The sequence below is a fragment of the Cottoperca gobio genome, chromosome 1, assembly GCF_900634415.1.
Source record: "Cottoperca gobio chromosome 1, fCotGob3.1, whole genome shotgun sequence".
Lineage (NCBI taxonomy): Eukaryota > Metazoa > Chordata > Actinopteri > Perciformes > Bovichtidae > Cottoperca > Cottoperca gobio.
In genome coordinates this window covers 21438363-21453953 of record NC_041355.1, presented here as the reverse complement: position 1 = coordinate 21453953, position 15591 = coordinate 21438363, and the positions used below count along the sequence as shown (strand labels likewise).

At 41.3% G+C, this 15591-nt stretch overlaps 1 protein-coding gene across 1 annotated transcript in view; it reads left to right on the top strand.

Annotated features, from left to right (window-relative positions):
• Nucleotides 1-15591, top strand: part of maml3 (mastermind-like transcriptional coactivator 3) — a 117026-nt gene that overhangs the window by 42197 nt on the left and 59238 nt on the right. The window contains exon 2 of the mRNA XM_029439589.1: nucleotides 13836-14549. Coding sequence (XP_029295449.1) covers nucleotides 13836-14549 — 714 coding nt within the window. The remainder of the gene's footprint in view (nucleotides 1-13835; nucleotides 14550-15591) is intronic.

Genomic DNA, 15591 nt, shown 5'->3' with positions numbered 1-15591 from the left:
TTTTTTAATGTTGATTTAGAATTGAAATGTCCACATTACATTTGAAGCTTTAAACTATTCAGTACAACCCTACAGTCTATATAGGTAGAAGTAAATGGCTGAATGATTTTGGACTATAGTGACTTCTTCTGGGGCTAATTGACAAACTGTTGTAAGTTAGTTAACTAGCTAGCAACATGCTAGCCTCAATAGCCAGCCAAACTAGTTGGCTTGTTAACTGCCAGTTAGCAAGCTTGTTTGCTCAGTCACTAATCTCTTGTAAGTTAACAAGTATGACCGGAATACATTTATCCAGTGTATCTAAGAGACGTATATGTACCATTGACTCTTGTCCCATCTGTAATGGAGCAGTTTAGCTTCGGCAGTGAAGGGTTATATAACATTGATGCATTTTCTATTGGACTCTGAATTCTTTCTCTCAATGGTCAGCACAGTAGAGACAGTTTTGTTGTATTTGAGTATCAAACTAAAGATTTTTGCAAAAGCTCAATGTAGATTAACCTTGCCTGTACGAAAGAATCCAATGTTCATAGCAATTCTATTGAATTTAATACGTTTCATTCCAAAATGTCATTGTCGTTAATGTTGGCCTGATCGAACCCTTATAAAGGACAAAGTTGTCCCATTCCAACAGGTGTCAAAAAGTAACGGGGAAGTCAGGGGGATGCCAGTCAGGCACAGTCTGCACATGCATGTCATGTAAGAAACTGTTGATGTCGTATTTGGCTACTCCGTGTGGTTAGACTGTAAACTACTCACAAGCAAAACCTAATGTGCGAGAACTTCAAATATTAATGTCAAGTACAGTACTAGAGTAAACGTAATATCCTCCTATGCATGCTAGCTCAGACACACACTGTCATACAGGTATACTACCCTTTCCAAATACCAACCATTATAAAGGACACAGATTATCTCTCTGTGATTGTGTGTTTGTGTATGCATACTTGGATCTTGCATTTTTTTCCTGAATGCACGCATACTAGGTTGGACTTTGTTCTTTCCAGGTCTAGTTGAAATGTGTGTTTAGGCTGTGTAAACACACGCGCACACATTCAAAGAATTGCACAGTGGCGAGGCAACAGCAGTCTACTACTGCATGACCTAGTTATACACACAGAAAAATGAGAGAGTGAAGGCAGCCAGGAAGGGAGAGCTGCAATAACATTATTTTATTCCGACAACATCCTGCAGACGTCTCATCAATGCTAAATGATAAAGCTAGATTTGTCAATCCACAAGAATGTATTTGATTATTAAAACATAATTTAATAGCAGAAGAAGTGGAGAGACAGAGAGAGGAATAAGGGGACGGGTGTCGTGACTCAAGTTAGTGTGATGTGCTCTCGTCTGGCCATCGATCTACACGACTAAGGACATCTGGAGCACAGAGCACACACACCAGCTCAATGGGTTCATTCCTCCCGGAGAGACACACACACACACATTTCCCCATTCAGCATGTCTCCTGGTCAACAACACACATTTAACACACACTCATTCACACCGACGCGTGTGTGCAGCCACTGAGATTCTGGCGTTGCTGCCAAGTAGCCATCAGGGCCTCTCCACTCGCTGCCACTGTGATCTGTTACCATAGCAGCCTCTCTCCCTCTCTTCCCCCTCAGTGTAGAGGGAAAACTGATGAAAAAGAGGAGGGGGAAAAGACTGTTGTTCCTGCTACTGAGCATCCGTGTGTGTGTGTGTGTGTGTGTCAGTGTGTGTCAGTGTGCGTCAGTCTGCCCTCACGACAGGCTCTGGCGGAGGCAAAAGCCGACTGGGTTTCGACGCAGCCAATGGTACGCTGGCCTTCTGTGGCACATTGCCCAACCTAGCCTATCAGAGGAGCCCCTCTGAAACAAATACAGTAGACACATAAACACACTAATACTATTATTACACACGAACATACTTGGCTGCAGATGTCATCCTCCACATGTGTAATTACACAAATGGCTCCATATGATTACACAATGGTGAAAATCCTCCCACTAATTTCCCACCTCTTGTACATAGCTCTCTGTTGCCGTCTTTCTTTTACTCGGTAGCTTTCTCTCTCACTCCGTCTCTCTCACCTTCTTTCTGTTTCTAGCTCAGTGTGTATTTGATGTTGCACATGTTGAGTTTAGCTGGCCTTTCTTCCGTTCTCTTTTGTTGTTGTGTCCAAGGAGGACAGGTGTTGGACACAATCTGTCCCTAGCTCTCTCTTTTGCACACACACACGCACACGCACACACACGCACAGCTGTCAGACCCCTCCTGGTGACCATCTGGCCATGAAGCCAGGAGTCCCGGCTTCACTCTGTCTTTTCCTCTCTTGTACTATTCTTTTTCCATCTACAGTGAAACATGGATGTGATCAACACCAGACGTCCGGTTCCAAATGTGTTCATTTTAATTCATCATTAACTGGATATTGATTAGCACTATTCACAATATTATATTTTCATATGTTACACTATTGACACTATTGTTACAATATTATTTTATACAATTTTGACAATATTTGACACTTCTTACAATTAAACGGCCAATGTTTAGTTTGGTCAAGATTGCATTTGTTCTACTAGTGGCAGAAGCCAGATGTTTAGATATTTCAACCATTTATTTAGTGTAGTTGGCCAACTATTTGAACTGCATATTCATTATTTTTACCAAACTGTTTGGACTTCTCTCCTCACTTGCTCAATTGCAACACATTGTGTTAAAGTTACAGCTGATTCAATACATGGATACAGTAAATCGTTTTTATTTTCTAATCAAATTGTCTGTTTGTTATTGTTCAAATTAGTTTAGCTACACTCAAGATGTCCATGTACCGTCTGGTAACTGGAGAAGTACCCCCAACGGTACAAGTACTGTACCCCTGTTTGGGAATCATTGTGTCATATAATCAGCTGAACAGTGCACACCTAGCATACTAAGCCTGGTTCATGAATATTAGCAAAATATCTCTGAATAGTTCTGCATTGAGAAAACACAACATGCACAACAGCTTTCCTTTAATGTTTTTAACAGTCTTTTCTGTGTATTATTTGCTGTTTAGCTTATATGAAATGTCTGGTCCTCTTTGCACCGGCATCTTCGTTGATATTTAATCCACAGTTGACCTGGGTAGAGTGCAGACAGACGTGTGTTGCTTCCTCCGTCACACATGATATTGCCAGCAGTTTGTTTTCACATGTCTTTCTACCACCTGGATCCTATCCCCATCCGGACAGGTGCCACGACCAACCAGTAGTCACTAATGCTGTAACAAGGACATAATGCCCCACTAGCTTCCCACAAATGAAAAATGCAATTTGTTTTACAAATAACTCTAACCTGAGGTTCAATTGTGAGCTTCTCCCGGATCATTGAACTGCACTTATATGATCCTGGAATCCATATTTACTTTATATGTTTGGACCCAATAGTAGTATTTCCATTCAATCAACAAGGACATTTTAAGCGATCTTTTGAAATGTTGCAAAAAAGACATGTGAATTAGCCGTGTTCAATGCTGCTAATTTAATGGTATGCCGCCGAAGAACAAGTAAGAGCCGCTGCTCAGCAGGCAGTTGGCACATGGCTTAAACGAAGTGTTGAGATAGGTCTAGCTATGCTACATTACTCAGCGACTGACTCTCGTTCAGCAAGCTAACCCGCTAGCACAAAGGGGCCATGGATCCAAAGGGTCTCCGCTTGTAGTCTCACCATTCATATAGTCTATATTTGCTGCTCGGTACAAGTAGACAATAAATCCAACTCAGTAATCTTCTGTCAACTGATGGAGTTTCCTAGTATCCCTTAGCTTTGTGTATGTGTCCATGTGGATGAACTGCTTTTTTAGTGTAACTGAAAGTCTCTTTTGTAATATACCAAAGAAATTGGTGACATTTAATTTTGCATTGAAAAAGAGCAAAACAATAGTGCAATCTAAAGCATGCTATGCTAATCTGTAGTCTTATACATTTAGCAAAGCCCTATCTAAATAACTATTTGTTTCTGCCTCTGGGTTTTGTAGGGATACTTTTCCATCGTAAAAGAATATCCAAAAAAGTCAAAAACATTTTTTGTTTTTCAAATAGACTAAATGTAACAAATTCCAGAATTTCTGTATGACAAACTTTGATCAAAAGGCACCGTCTTCCTTCACACCATTATAGGGTGGGACTGACTGTGTAGTTTGTGAGGATTGCCGGTCTCACAGACCCTTTCAATGATTCTCAGTGTGATTTAATTTCTTTCTCTGTCGTGATTGGGAGAGAAAACAAACTTTGAATCCCTGTTCGTCTTGCTACAAACAAACCAGGAAGAGCAATGAAGTGGTTTCAATCACACGGATAGCACATGATTTTGTAGAGCTAATAGGTCAACAGTTGTTGCTGTTTGCTCTGTTATTTCATGTCGGCAAACATCTATTAACATTTCTTTTTTTAATCATCAGAGTTTAGCTGTTCAAAAGAACTCTGTAATTTCACCATCAGATGCAGAGATATCCTACTAATCATCCTTTAGCACTGTTTAGTTTTGTCTGTTTCGCTCCCCTGCTTCTCCTTCTCCCTCACTGCTGTGTAGTTTTATCATAGCTGCCGGCGGAGCCCATGTTGTTGAGTAAGAGAGGAAGGGGGAGGAAGAAGGGATGGGGTGGGAGGGGGAGAAAGAGAGAGAGAGACAGAGAGGGGGTGGATCTGTTGATTTACTAAAGACTCCAACACGACCAGTCTCCCCTCCCACACACCCACTCACACTTCCCTCTCCTCAACTCTCTCTCTCTCTGTCTCTCTCTCTCGCTCTCGCTTTCGCTCTCTGTCTCTCTCTCTCTCTCTCTCGCTTTCGCTCTCTCTCGCTCTCTCTCTCTCTCTCTCTCTCTCTCTCTCTCTCTCTCACCCCCCACCCCCTCCTGGCGTGATGGTACAGCTCCAGAAACAGGAAGGAGCCGCAGCTCTATAAATAGAGAGGAGCTGCTCAGCCAGGAACCACACATACACACACAGTTTCCCCTCTCTCGTCCCCTCATTTTCTCTCTCTCTCACTCTCTGCTCTTTGTTGCTTCTCTGCTTGCCCTCTTTCTTACTTACACTTTATCTCGAAAATATAAACAGGACCACACTCGGGCATACACACATGCAGAGATGCACACACTCAGACACACAGTCCTTGACTTGGAGGATAATTAGTTGTGCGTTTAATGCTAATGGTTTGTTAATGTGTCTGTTAACACGCGCTGCTGCCTTTTTATTTCTCTCTCTCTCTCTCTCTCTCTCTCTCTCTCTCTCTCTCTCTCTCGCACACACACACACACAGATATCTGCTCTGGATGGGAGTAACTGGGAAAAAGGGATGGTTTTCTGTGGCCTCTAGGTTTTTATGTCAGGTCAGCAGGTTTGAAACTGCTGATGACACACGTACATGTGCACACCCACGCTTTCTTTTGTTACTGCACACATTCACACGCACACAAACATCACGTATAATATATATATATATATATATATATATATATATTACAGCACAATAGTGTTTATTTTGTGTGTGTGTTAGTGTTCTACCTGCCTCTGTAGAGTGGTACTTACTATGGATGTCACAAGAACCGATACTTCGGTAACGAGTTGAAACAAAATTCTGAAAACATACAGAAGGCCTCCCGGGTACGACAGAAAATGTGTTTGGGACACAGTAAACTCACTATCGGCACATTCATACACTATTATTTCCTTGATGATGTTACTTTGTGAACAAAACATCTGTGTTGAAATTGGCATGAGAAGAGCTAGCTAACATTAGCTGTTAGCGGTCAATCTCTATTCAGTAAAAGTTAGACATGCAGCCTTAAAGAAATTGTTGAGAAAGCAAAGAAACTTTTCCCCACTCAAAGCCATGGCATAAGAATACCAGTATGTTGTTAAATATATGTTTTATTTTACTTACCGTAAGATAAGATTACTTACCGTATATCTTACAATGCTCAAATGGATTATCTGTGTATTTGCGTGTATGTTCAAATCAGGGGTGTGTCGGCCCCCTGTGTACAGAAGGCAGACTTGCAGGCGCTTTCACACACACACACACACACACACACACACACACACACACACACACACACACACACACACACACACACACACACACACCACTCTGGGATGGTGGCCAAATGGTTCTTTTGTTTGTACCTTCCTCTTGTCACTTGGTGCTTTCTGTCCTTCACTCTCACAGACTTTGTTTTGTGTTCTGTCCATCTATTGCCCAAAGTTCAGGGATGTGGTCAGGAAAACTTGTGTGTGTGTGTGGGGGGGGAGGGGAGGGGGGGGGGGTTAGCATTCAGAAATAAAATAATAAAATCTTGCAATAATCAAAATAATATGAAGATGTCAGAGTGGAGTACACAGGCTATACATTGTGGCCATAGTAAGAAACCCAAAATCAATGTCTTACACTAAGAACAGACTAACCTCTTTGCTTTGATTTGAGAAGAAGAAAAAGACACAGGCTAACTGTTTCCTTATTTCCAGTTAAGCTAAGCCAACCAACTGGTGGCTCAACCTGTTCTCATTCTCAACACTTAGGTTCAGGCAACAAAACTACTTGGTTAAGTAAAAGATTGTGGTTTGTTACATATGTAAGTTAAGTATTTAAGTTACGTTAACTTAAGTACGTTACAGAACGTAACTAAGGTACAGACCTTTTATGTCGGGGTAATTTACAGAAAGGCCCTTCTGGTGATTTTCAGCAACTTGCTCAAGGACACTTCAGCAGGATGGGTGCTTGCTGACGTGTGCTTGAACCAGTGTCCTTGAGATGAAGGACAGACTCTCTGACTCTTCTGCCTTGTTTTCATTCTTGATCTGCGCTCATCCTCCCAGTTCTCTTCACTAAGAGGACTTGAGTAGTAATGGAATTTTAAAAACGGTGTATGCCTTCTCTGTTACCCCTCTCCTTGACATTATATATGGTAAATAATCCCTCCAAACAAATACCTTCAATTAGATTTTCCAAAAAAGTTTCCAATAAGTCTCAACTGCTTTTGCTGCACAACTACAGTTATATCCTGAACGCAGACTTAGAAAGTTGTCAGTTGGTAAGGACGAACTCTTGGTCACGTTAGAGGCCTTACAACTAAACCGCAGCATTGACTGGCAGGTTATTGTTTTAAAATTGCTGGATACATGCCATACCCCCATCAACACCACTCACACACAAATACACACACAGCGGCACACACATTTACTTATTAAAGACCTGTTTGATTTAATTGACTCATTTCACAGTCTAGTGGGCCAGACCAGACACGCACATGCACACACACAAGCAAGGTGCATACTGGCCTGCACCAGAGTAACCAAATTAAATTGGGACAATTATGACTCATATTTGAGCGTCACTGCTACCTGATTTTATATATAATCACTATTCATCTTTGCATCTTTTTTGGCTGAGAAATTTGAATCACAGATAATGATAATAATCGGTGACCACTATTGGCTGAGAGGTTCACTTTAAGGAATACTTCACCCCCAAAAGGACCATTTCTATATCAATTACTCACCCTGTGTTGCCTGGAAGAAAACTTGTTTTTTTTCACATGCCTTCAAAGTGGACGAAGAATTTTAAAATGCATTTTCACTAAAACTTTACTATTTAAAACACTTCGGACTCATCCGGACTCACACGGACGAGTAGCGCCTGTGCAAGCATGAGACTGTTTATGCAGAAGGACTGGATAAATGAGACTTGCATTATAATGCACAAGTTGTGTGACAGTTTGTAAACAGATGTTTTGATATAGTTTTGCTGTTGTTAAACGCGGCCCCCATTTATTTCAATTCATCAAGAATTTTCTGTTTTTTGATTCCTCGTTGAATTCTTCAAGAATTAACACGGGTTGAGTAATTGATATAATGATAATTTTGTTGGTGAAGTATTCGACTCAACTTGGATGGGTTCAGTATGTTTTTCTGTTAGCATAAAAGCTTAGTTTGCTCCTTTGTGATGCTGGGATCAGAAATTATCTGTAAACATTCCCGCTTTTGGACCTTGCTGCTAAAAGCGAGTATATTTTTGTTTTGTTTTTGACTGACCAACCAGCAGAGAGACGTGCTGTAAACAAGCTACTTTTTCAACAAAAAGAATGTGTAAAAAGTGCATGTATATGCGCACCATTTGAGTTTTTTGGTTAACTTGTTTTTCTTGTACAGCGGTTATCACCCTGTATAGCCACTCAGTGTGTGTTTGCTCCATGTCGCATCCTGCCTGTTATTTGCCGGACTGTACCTTGCAGTGGAGAAAAAAGGTGGCGGAGATAATGTGGCGATGAGGGAGAAAGGATGGAAAGTGCTGAGAAGAAGGGCTGCATAGCATGTGCTTCGTTTTCAAAAAAGATGCAATCTCTGTGTGACTTTGGATAATGTTTCCTACAGCCTTCTGTGATAAATAGGAGGAGTACAGTATGTTTTTCTAGCTGTGAACCTTCTGTGTAAACATGTAGTTTGTAAAAAATAAAAATGCCCTTGTTGTGGAACTGTCTCGACATGTTCTTTAAATGTTGAGACTTTGAATTGGATATGATGCTCAACCTTTAAAGAGAGTAAGCGAGCGATCTGGAGGAGAGGAGGAGGAAGAAGGAGGATGCAGCGCACAAAGCACCAGAGCAGCAGGTTGCTATAACAACAGCACCTTAGTGGTTCCATCTCTGTCTCTCTCCTCTCTCCCTCCCTCTCCCTCTCTGATCACCCTCTCATCGTTTGCTCCCCGCTGTCATTTGGCGCGCTATGCCTTTCTATCAAGCCACCTATCTCCTCCAACCTCCCTCCCTCCCCTACCTACATCTTCTCTCCTTCATCCTCTCTCCTCTTCATCTTCATGTTCTGGTTGCTCCTCCACTCGATGGAAAAAAGACCATCTGCCTGACAAATGAGTCTTCCTCCTTGTGCGTGTGTCTCGCTTTCTTACCTTTGTCCCTCTGCATCTTTGTCAGTCTCTCTCTGTCTGCTGTGGGAGCCGACAAAGGAGCAGTCAGCAGGTGTTTGTCAAAGAATACAGAGAGACGCAGGAGGGGGAAACAAGCAGCGCTCTCTTCCATCTCTCCTGTCTTTGCTCTTTTACATCCTCTCGTCCTTTTTCCTTTGCTCCGATGCTCTTTTCCCCGCGCTCTCACTAAGCACTCCAGCTTGATGAAACTACTTCAAAATTCTTTGTCTCTGACTCTCGATATCTTCTTCTCTCGTTAAACACGTTTTCTCTCAATTCAGATATTCTATTGCCGTAATTGTTAAACAAATACACACATTGTCAGTGCATGACAGGTATTATTGCTGTACTTCAAAGGTGTAATTAGGTTGCTAATTGTGTTAAAAGAAACACGTGATTAATTAACCGCAGTTAATATGAAGTATTTCGTTCTGGCAAACAGTTTTGTCATTCATCCTGGCATGTTCCCTCAGGCTATGACATGCTGACTCATACAGTACTGAGCGGCAGACAGAACCACAGTCCATCTTTCTCCTTCTTGGTTTCTGTCTTTATAGTCAGGATTTAACCAAGAAGGTGTGTGTGTGTGTGTGTGTGTGTGTGTGGTGTGTGTGTGTGTTGTAGTTCACACCACCTAGATAATTATGGGAGTTTTTATAGGTGGGCTTTGAAAGGTGAGTCTGTTATTATCGACATGAGTCACTGGCATTTAGGGAAAGCCTGTATCACACACACACACACACACACACACACACACACACACACACACACACACACACACACACACACACACACACACACACACACACACACACACACACACACACACAATGCATGCACAAACACTCTTACACACAAAAAAACCATAGACGCATACAGGAGACCTGAATAATTTAAACCCATTGATTGCAGGACCACACACACACACACAGTTGATGAAGCCGTGTCGTGACAGTGGAGATGTGTGTTTTTCTCAGTTGTTGCCCCTAATGACTACACCAGCATACGGGTCATACACGTGTACACACGCACACTGTAGTTTTGGCTGTCAATACCTATGGTGTTTATCATGCCATAAATATAATTAGGCTGACTGTCAGTCATAGCAGAGAACAGAGGGGAGAGCCAATCTGACAGCCCCACCCCACACATACACACACATATACATACACATTAGAAATTCAAGAAAGTAAAAAAAAAGGAAAACTACAGTGTGTGTGTGTGTGTGTGTGTGTGTGTGTGTGTGTGTGTGAGAGCTTGAGTGGGTCCACCTCAGGGTCAGAATACAATCTGAATATATTTTGTCTGTTGTTCCATCTGAATAACAAAGAGCTAAGCGTACATTTGCACACATACATGTTACCAGTGGTGCTCCCTTTGTGTGTGGGTTTGACTCTTTCACATGTGACAGCTGAGAGTGTGGATTTTACAAAATATTTTAGTGCTCCTGAGCTTCACAGAAGACTGTTTGAAATGTAGATCTGCTGAAAACTTGAAAACTGCTCGTGTGTGTGTGTAAATTGAGTTAGAGGACTGAGATAGAAGGGACGTATCAGTATAATGAAATAAAATCTATTTTTCAGTATATTGTACCATTTTGTTTCTCCTTTTTTTTTTTACATTTATATTGTACATTGCATGCTCTTTGTAAGAATGCAACGTTTAATTTCTTATTTTATTTCCTTTCACTTCCTTTGGAAAGCATTAAACAGTATTTTAAGATGGTTTTCTGTGACAAATAATATTAATTAGAATAAAATATAAGTGAGCAGCCTGATCTGCTTTCAAATGCTCATCGTCAGCTCTTAAGAATAGTCTATCCAGGATATATGTAGAACAAAATGAAACAACAACATGAAATAATACTGGAACTGTACCATCCATTATTTGTACTATGAAGTTAAAGGTATGCTACTGCTTTTGACACAAAGCTCATCTTTTTGAATGAATCCCAAACTTGGATTTGGGTCGGAGCACAAAATATGCACCCTGGGAGCCTTTCATAAATGAGGTCCCTGCTTCCCATCCGTCATTTTAATAATAATTAAAAAAAAAGGATTACAATTGAGATTGAGAGTTTATTAAATTGCACGGAAATCTCAATTTTTATGCACTTTCCCCCTTTTTTCATCACATTGTTTACCTCAGCCTACATCGCTGCCAACTCCCTCCTACCCTCACGGGACGAATACTTCAGTGCGCATACTTTCAATACATGCATGAAGTCCTAAGCTTTCTCTGTTCACCTGAAACAAAGATGGACAGGGATATTGTAATGAACCCAGAGGTTTAATGCTGCCTAACTTAGATTTTGGGCCATCTCCTCTCTAATGCTGGTAATGTTGCGACTAGCCGATGTTTCAAAGAAATATGACACCAGAACAGCTGGCTCACCGAATAGCAAATGACTAAATACAGTTTGTTTGCGTGCTTGTTTAGTTCAGGTGTGGTCGTTCTACATCTTTCTCCTCACAGTCAAATACACAACTAAGAATCTATTGCAACAACATTTTACTGACGCACCGAGAATCTAAAGTGCTGCTGTTGTTGTTCAAAACTCCATCTGAGGTGTTGTAGGGGGACAAAGTCAAAATCCTCCAGACCTTCATAACACCACAGCAGTGTTACTCATTGCACGGCTCTAATTGGTGGCTCGCATGGCAGTGGGCTAAATAAAGGGGTGATAGGTATGATTATGGAGTCAATACCGATATTTCATAAAAACAAGCAGGGCTATTACATATAACCCATTAAAACACTGAAGTTGTCTGCTCTATTAGCCTACAAATAATACAAATAATTGATAATAATAATTGATAAAAGATGCAAATATAGACTAGAAACAAGATATTTAAACTTGCTCAGCGGAACACTACCTCACTGCGGAGTTGCCAGTTTTGGCGGTCTATCAGCACTACAATGGTGAATGTGCTCTTGGACGGGTAGATACATGGTGGGCTAGTATAGATAATAATAATAAATAAATAATATTATTAATAAATAAACTTAAGCTCATTAAAATATGTTAACATAAGCATGCTTATGAATTTGCTAAAAAATCATTTATATCCCTAAATTTGAACATTTAAATTGGAGGATACTACGACCGGTCGACTCGTTTCACCATTACATGCTAGTTAGCGCGTGTTTCTACAGATGTAAAATGGATCAATTTCTTATTAAAAAATAGTTGCACACCAGGTGGACAGAAACAAAGCGTGACAAACGAGGAAAATTAAGATTTGGCTTTGGAGCATCCAACCACCGCAAATCGAGAGGAAGTTGCTGGAGATGGGGTTTGTGGACAGACAACAGCTGCTCCCGTTACAAAAAGAAAGGTACGAGCCATACAAAACGAGCAAAGGAAAATTCAAGAAAAGTGGACAGAGGAATTTGTATTTGTCCTCCACGAGTCGAACCCTTTGTGCTTAATGTGCAAACAGACCCGCTCTGGTTTCAAGCGAAGTCATTTGGAGGGACATTTCCAAACGATGCATCCAAAATTCAACGAAATTTACGCACCTGGAAGAGAAATTAGTAAAAAAAAATAGAGCAGATTTCTTCTGTTTCTGGACAACAAAGGCTCGTACACAGGACAACTAATACAGCTGAACGATTAACTGAGACATCTTTTGACATCACATGGATTTTGGCTCGGGCAAAAAAAACCCTTCTCAGACTCAGATTGTGAAACTGTTTTTTGGCTTCAGCAGAAATATTGTTTGCAGAGTTTGACAACATCATCCCAGTATTGAGCTAATCCTGTTTTTAATGAATGCATTGGTTGGCTGCATTGCATATTGTATGTTCTGGGTGGGATGACAGATTAATAAGCAGACAGGCTTTTTATGACTGGATGTTGCTTTTCATACTTTGCGGTAAAAGTGGCTCTCCTATTGACAGTTTTTACAGATTTCTTGACCCAGGGGGAGTCAATTTTCCCTCGGCCATACTTTATATTTTCATTTCATTGGTAAAAGTAGAATTACTGCATTGAGCCATATCTTCAATCGAACAGAATTGTTAGCTAACTGTAAAGCTAGCACCCCTGCTGACAATTATATATCAGTTTTCATGTCAGCGTGTCAATGTGAGAGTGCTTTTTTCAACAGTTCAAACTGATTTTTTTGGTGATTGAAAACCCCTGCTTAGTGATTCTTTTTTTCTTGTTCTACTCCTTTCCCTGTTTTCTGCCCTTAGTCTCACTACTCTCTCGCTATGAGTTTCTGTCTGCTATCCCTCCATACCTCCTCTCCTCTTCAAACAAGGGCTATGATAGTGATTACCCTAACTGCCAGCCAGCGTTCGTTAGCACCCTGTCGTTATCTCGTCTGTGCCTTGACAGAAGCAGTGAGACTGTTAGGTTTGGCGGACTGTGCACTGGCTGCCTACAGTAAGGCTAAGAATGGGGTGTGTATTTAGACTGGGCTGCCCATTGGGTGATGCTAATGATGGGGTGAATACTACAGATTGAGCGTTATTTCCTTCCCTCTTTAGAAAACCATGAGTCCAGCCTGCTCACTCCTCATAGAGAGGGCTGCTCATTGCTTTGCCCCATGTTTTACTTTATGCTGAAGAAAAATGTACACATGCATATGTGCTCTGTGTGAGAACTGGTGTGATCATTATTTCAGCCCGATTGAATCTGTACAGAAAGTACAATTTGTCTTGGTGATATTTTGATTTTCAGCACACCTCCTGCATTCTCAAGACAGTTGTCGATGTGTGTAGAGAGGAAGTAGCCTGTTGCCTTATTGATTTGTTATCTCATGTTGCTTCCATTGTTAGCGCCCTGAAGACCACAGAAATGTTTTCATATTGCGAACATGTCCCATCTATGTTGCTCCTCCAGCCCTAATCCATTTACTTTTTCTTCTTTGGTACAGCTCCAGGAGACTGTAAAGCGGAAACTGGACAGTGCACGATCGCCCCTCAATGGAGAACAGAACGGCATCTGTGATGGAGGCAGCTACTCGCCGACTACCAAACGGGTACGGAAGGAGGGCTCCGGTGGTATAGACTCACTAACGGGTATCCCCAACAACAACAATGTACCACCAATCTCTCCACTGCATCACCAAATGGACATTAAGCCCTTACTTGGCGGGCCCAACACTTCCACCGGAAACAACACTACAAACGGCAATGGCAACCACGTAGGCCAGGCATCAGATGAGCTGGGGAAGAATGGTGGCAGCCATCTCTCAGACATGAAGCTGAATGGCTCGCTGGACCTGGAGGACAGCTTCGGCCTCCTCAAAGACCTGAAACAGGAGCCACTTGACGACGGAGGTGGGATGGAGTCTTCCGATCCCCAGTCCCTGTCCAATCAGAACAAACTGTTCTCTGACATCAACCTCAATGACCAAGAGTGGCAGGAGCTGATTGACGAGCTGGCCAACACTGTGCCGGAAGACGATATGCATGACCTCTTCAATGAGGACTTTGAGGACAAGAAAGAGGCGGAGTTCGGCAGGCCGGCAAACAATCAGACACCAGGCCCACAAGAAGCAGCTGGGAACACGACAGCACCGCCAGCAGCAGCCCTTCCTCCTCAGCTTCCACAGGGAGGCCCACAGGTTCCCATGGGTTCTCCACAGGTCAGTACTAAGAGGGTCAACAATATGTCCAATGTTAGAAGTACTTAAAGGACAAACCCACAAAATGACCATCTATATTTCAATTACTCACCCCGTGTTACCTTTAATTATTGAAGAAAACTTCTTGCATGTTTCCACGGTGACCGAAGAAGCAAATAAAACTACAAAATTCCAGATGAATCAAAGTAAACAGCAAAACTATATCAAAACATCCATTTATAAACTTGCACAACTCATACAGAATAATCCAAGTATCATTTTCCAGTCGTATGATCGCTACTTCCCAAACACATGCATTTTATCTAAAACCTTGCTATTTAAAACACTAGAGTCCGGACAGGTAGCATGCCTGTCCAAGCGTGAGATGTGGAGGTATTTTAAATAGTAAGGTTTTAGGGAAAATGCATCTGTGTAAGAAAGTAGTGAGAATACGACTAGATAAATGAGACCTGGATACTGCAGCAGTTGTGTTGGTTCGTAAACAGATGTTTTGATATAGATATGTTGTTGTTAAACGCAGCAAACTTTGTTCACCATGGAGGCACAAACCAAGATTCAAGGTAACATGGGGTGAGTAATTGATATACAAATTATCCTTTTGTGGGTGAAGTATTCCTTTAACCCCTATCTCTGCCCCAGGTTGTGACCATCTTGGGTAATTCAGTCACATTGTGGTATTTGTCTTAAGTTTTCTCTAAAGGTAGCATTATCGTATTTGTTAGAGTTTTATCACACTTGGACTAGCAACTTAAATGCTTTTAGTTGAAACAGACACAATAGATCGACATGTCATAACATTTCCTTATTGTTTCTGCTTTTTGAACCACTTTCTTCAGGAGTCAGATAATTTAAAATTGTTTTTTGATTCTTGATCCCAGTTCATAGTAGTATATATGCACAGGTGTGTCATTTAGTTTAGTTTATAAATGACTAATACATGAATGAAACTGAGATATGCAGAAAACGAAACAATCAAATATGAAATGTTTACATAATCAAGCTGTGAGTTAGTTTGGTCTGAGACAGATGGGTTCCAGCTAGA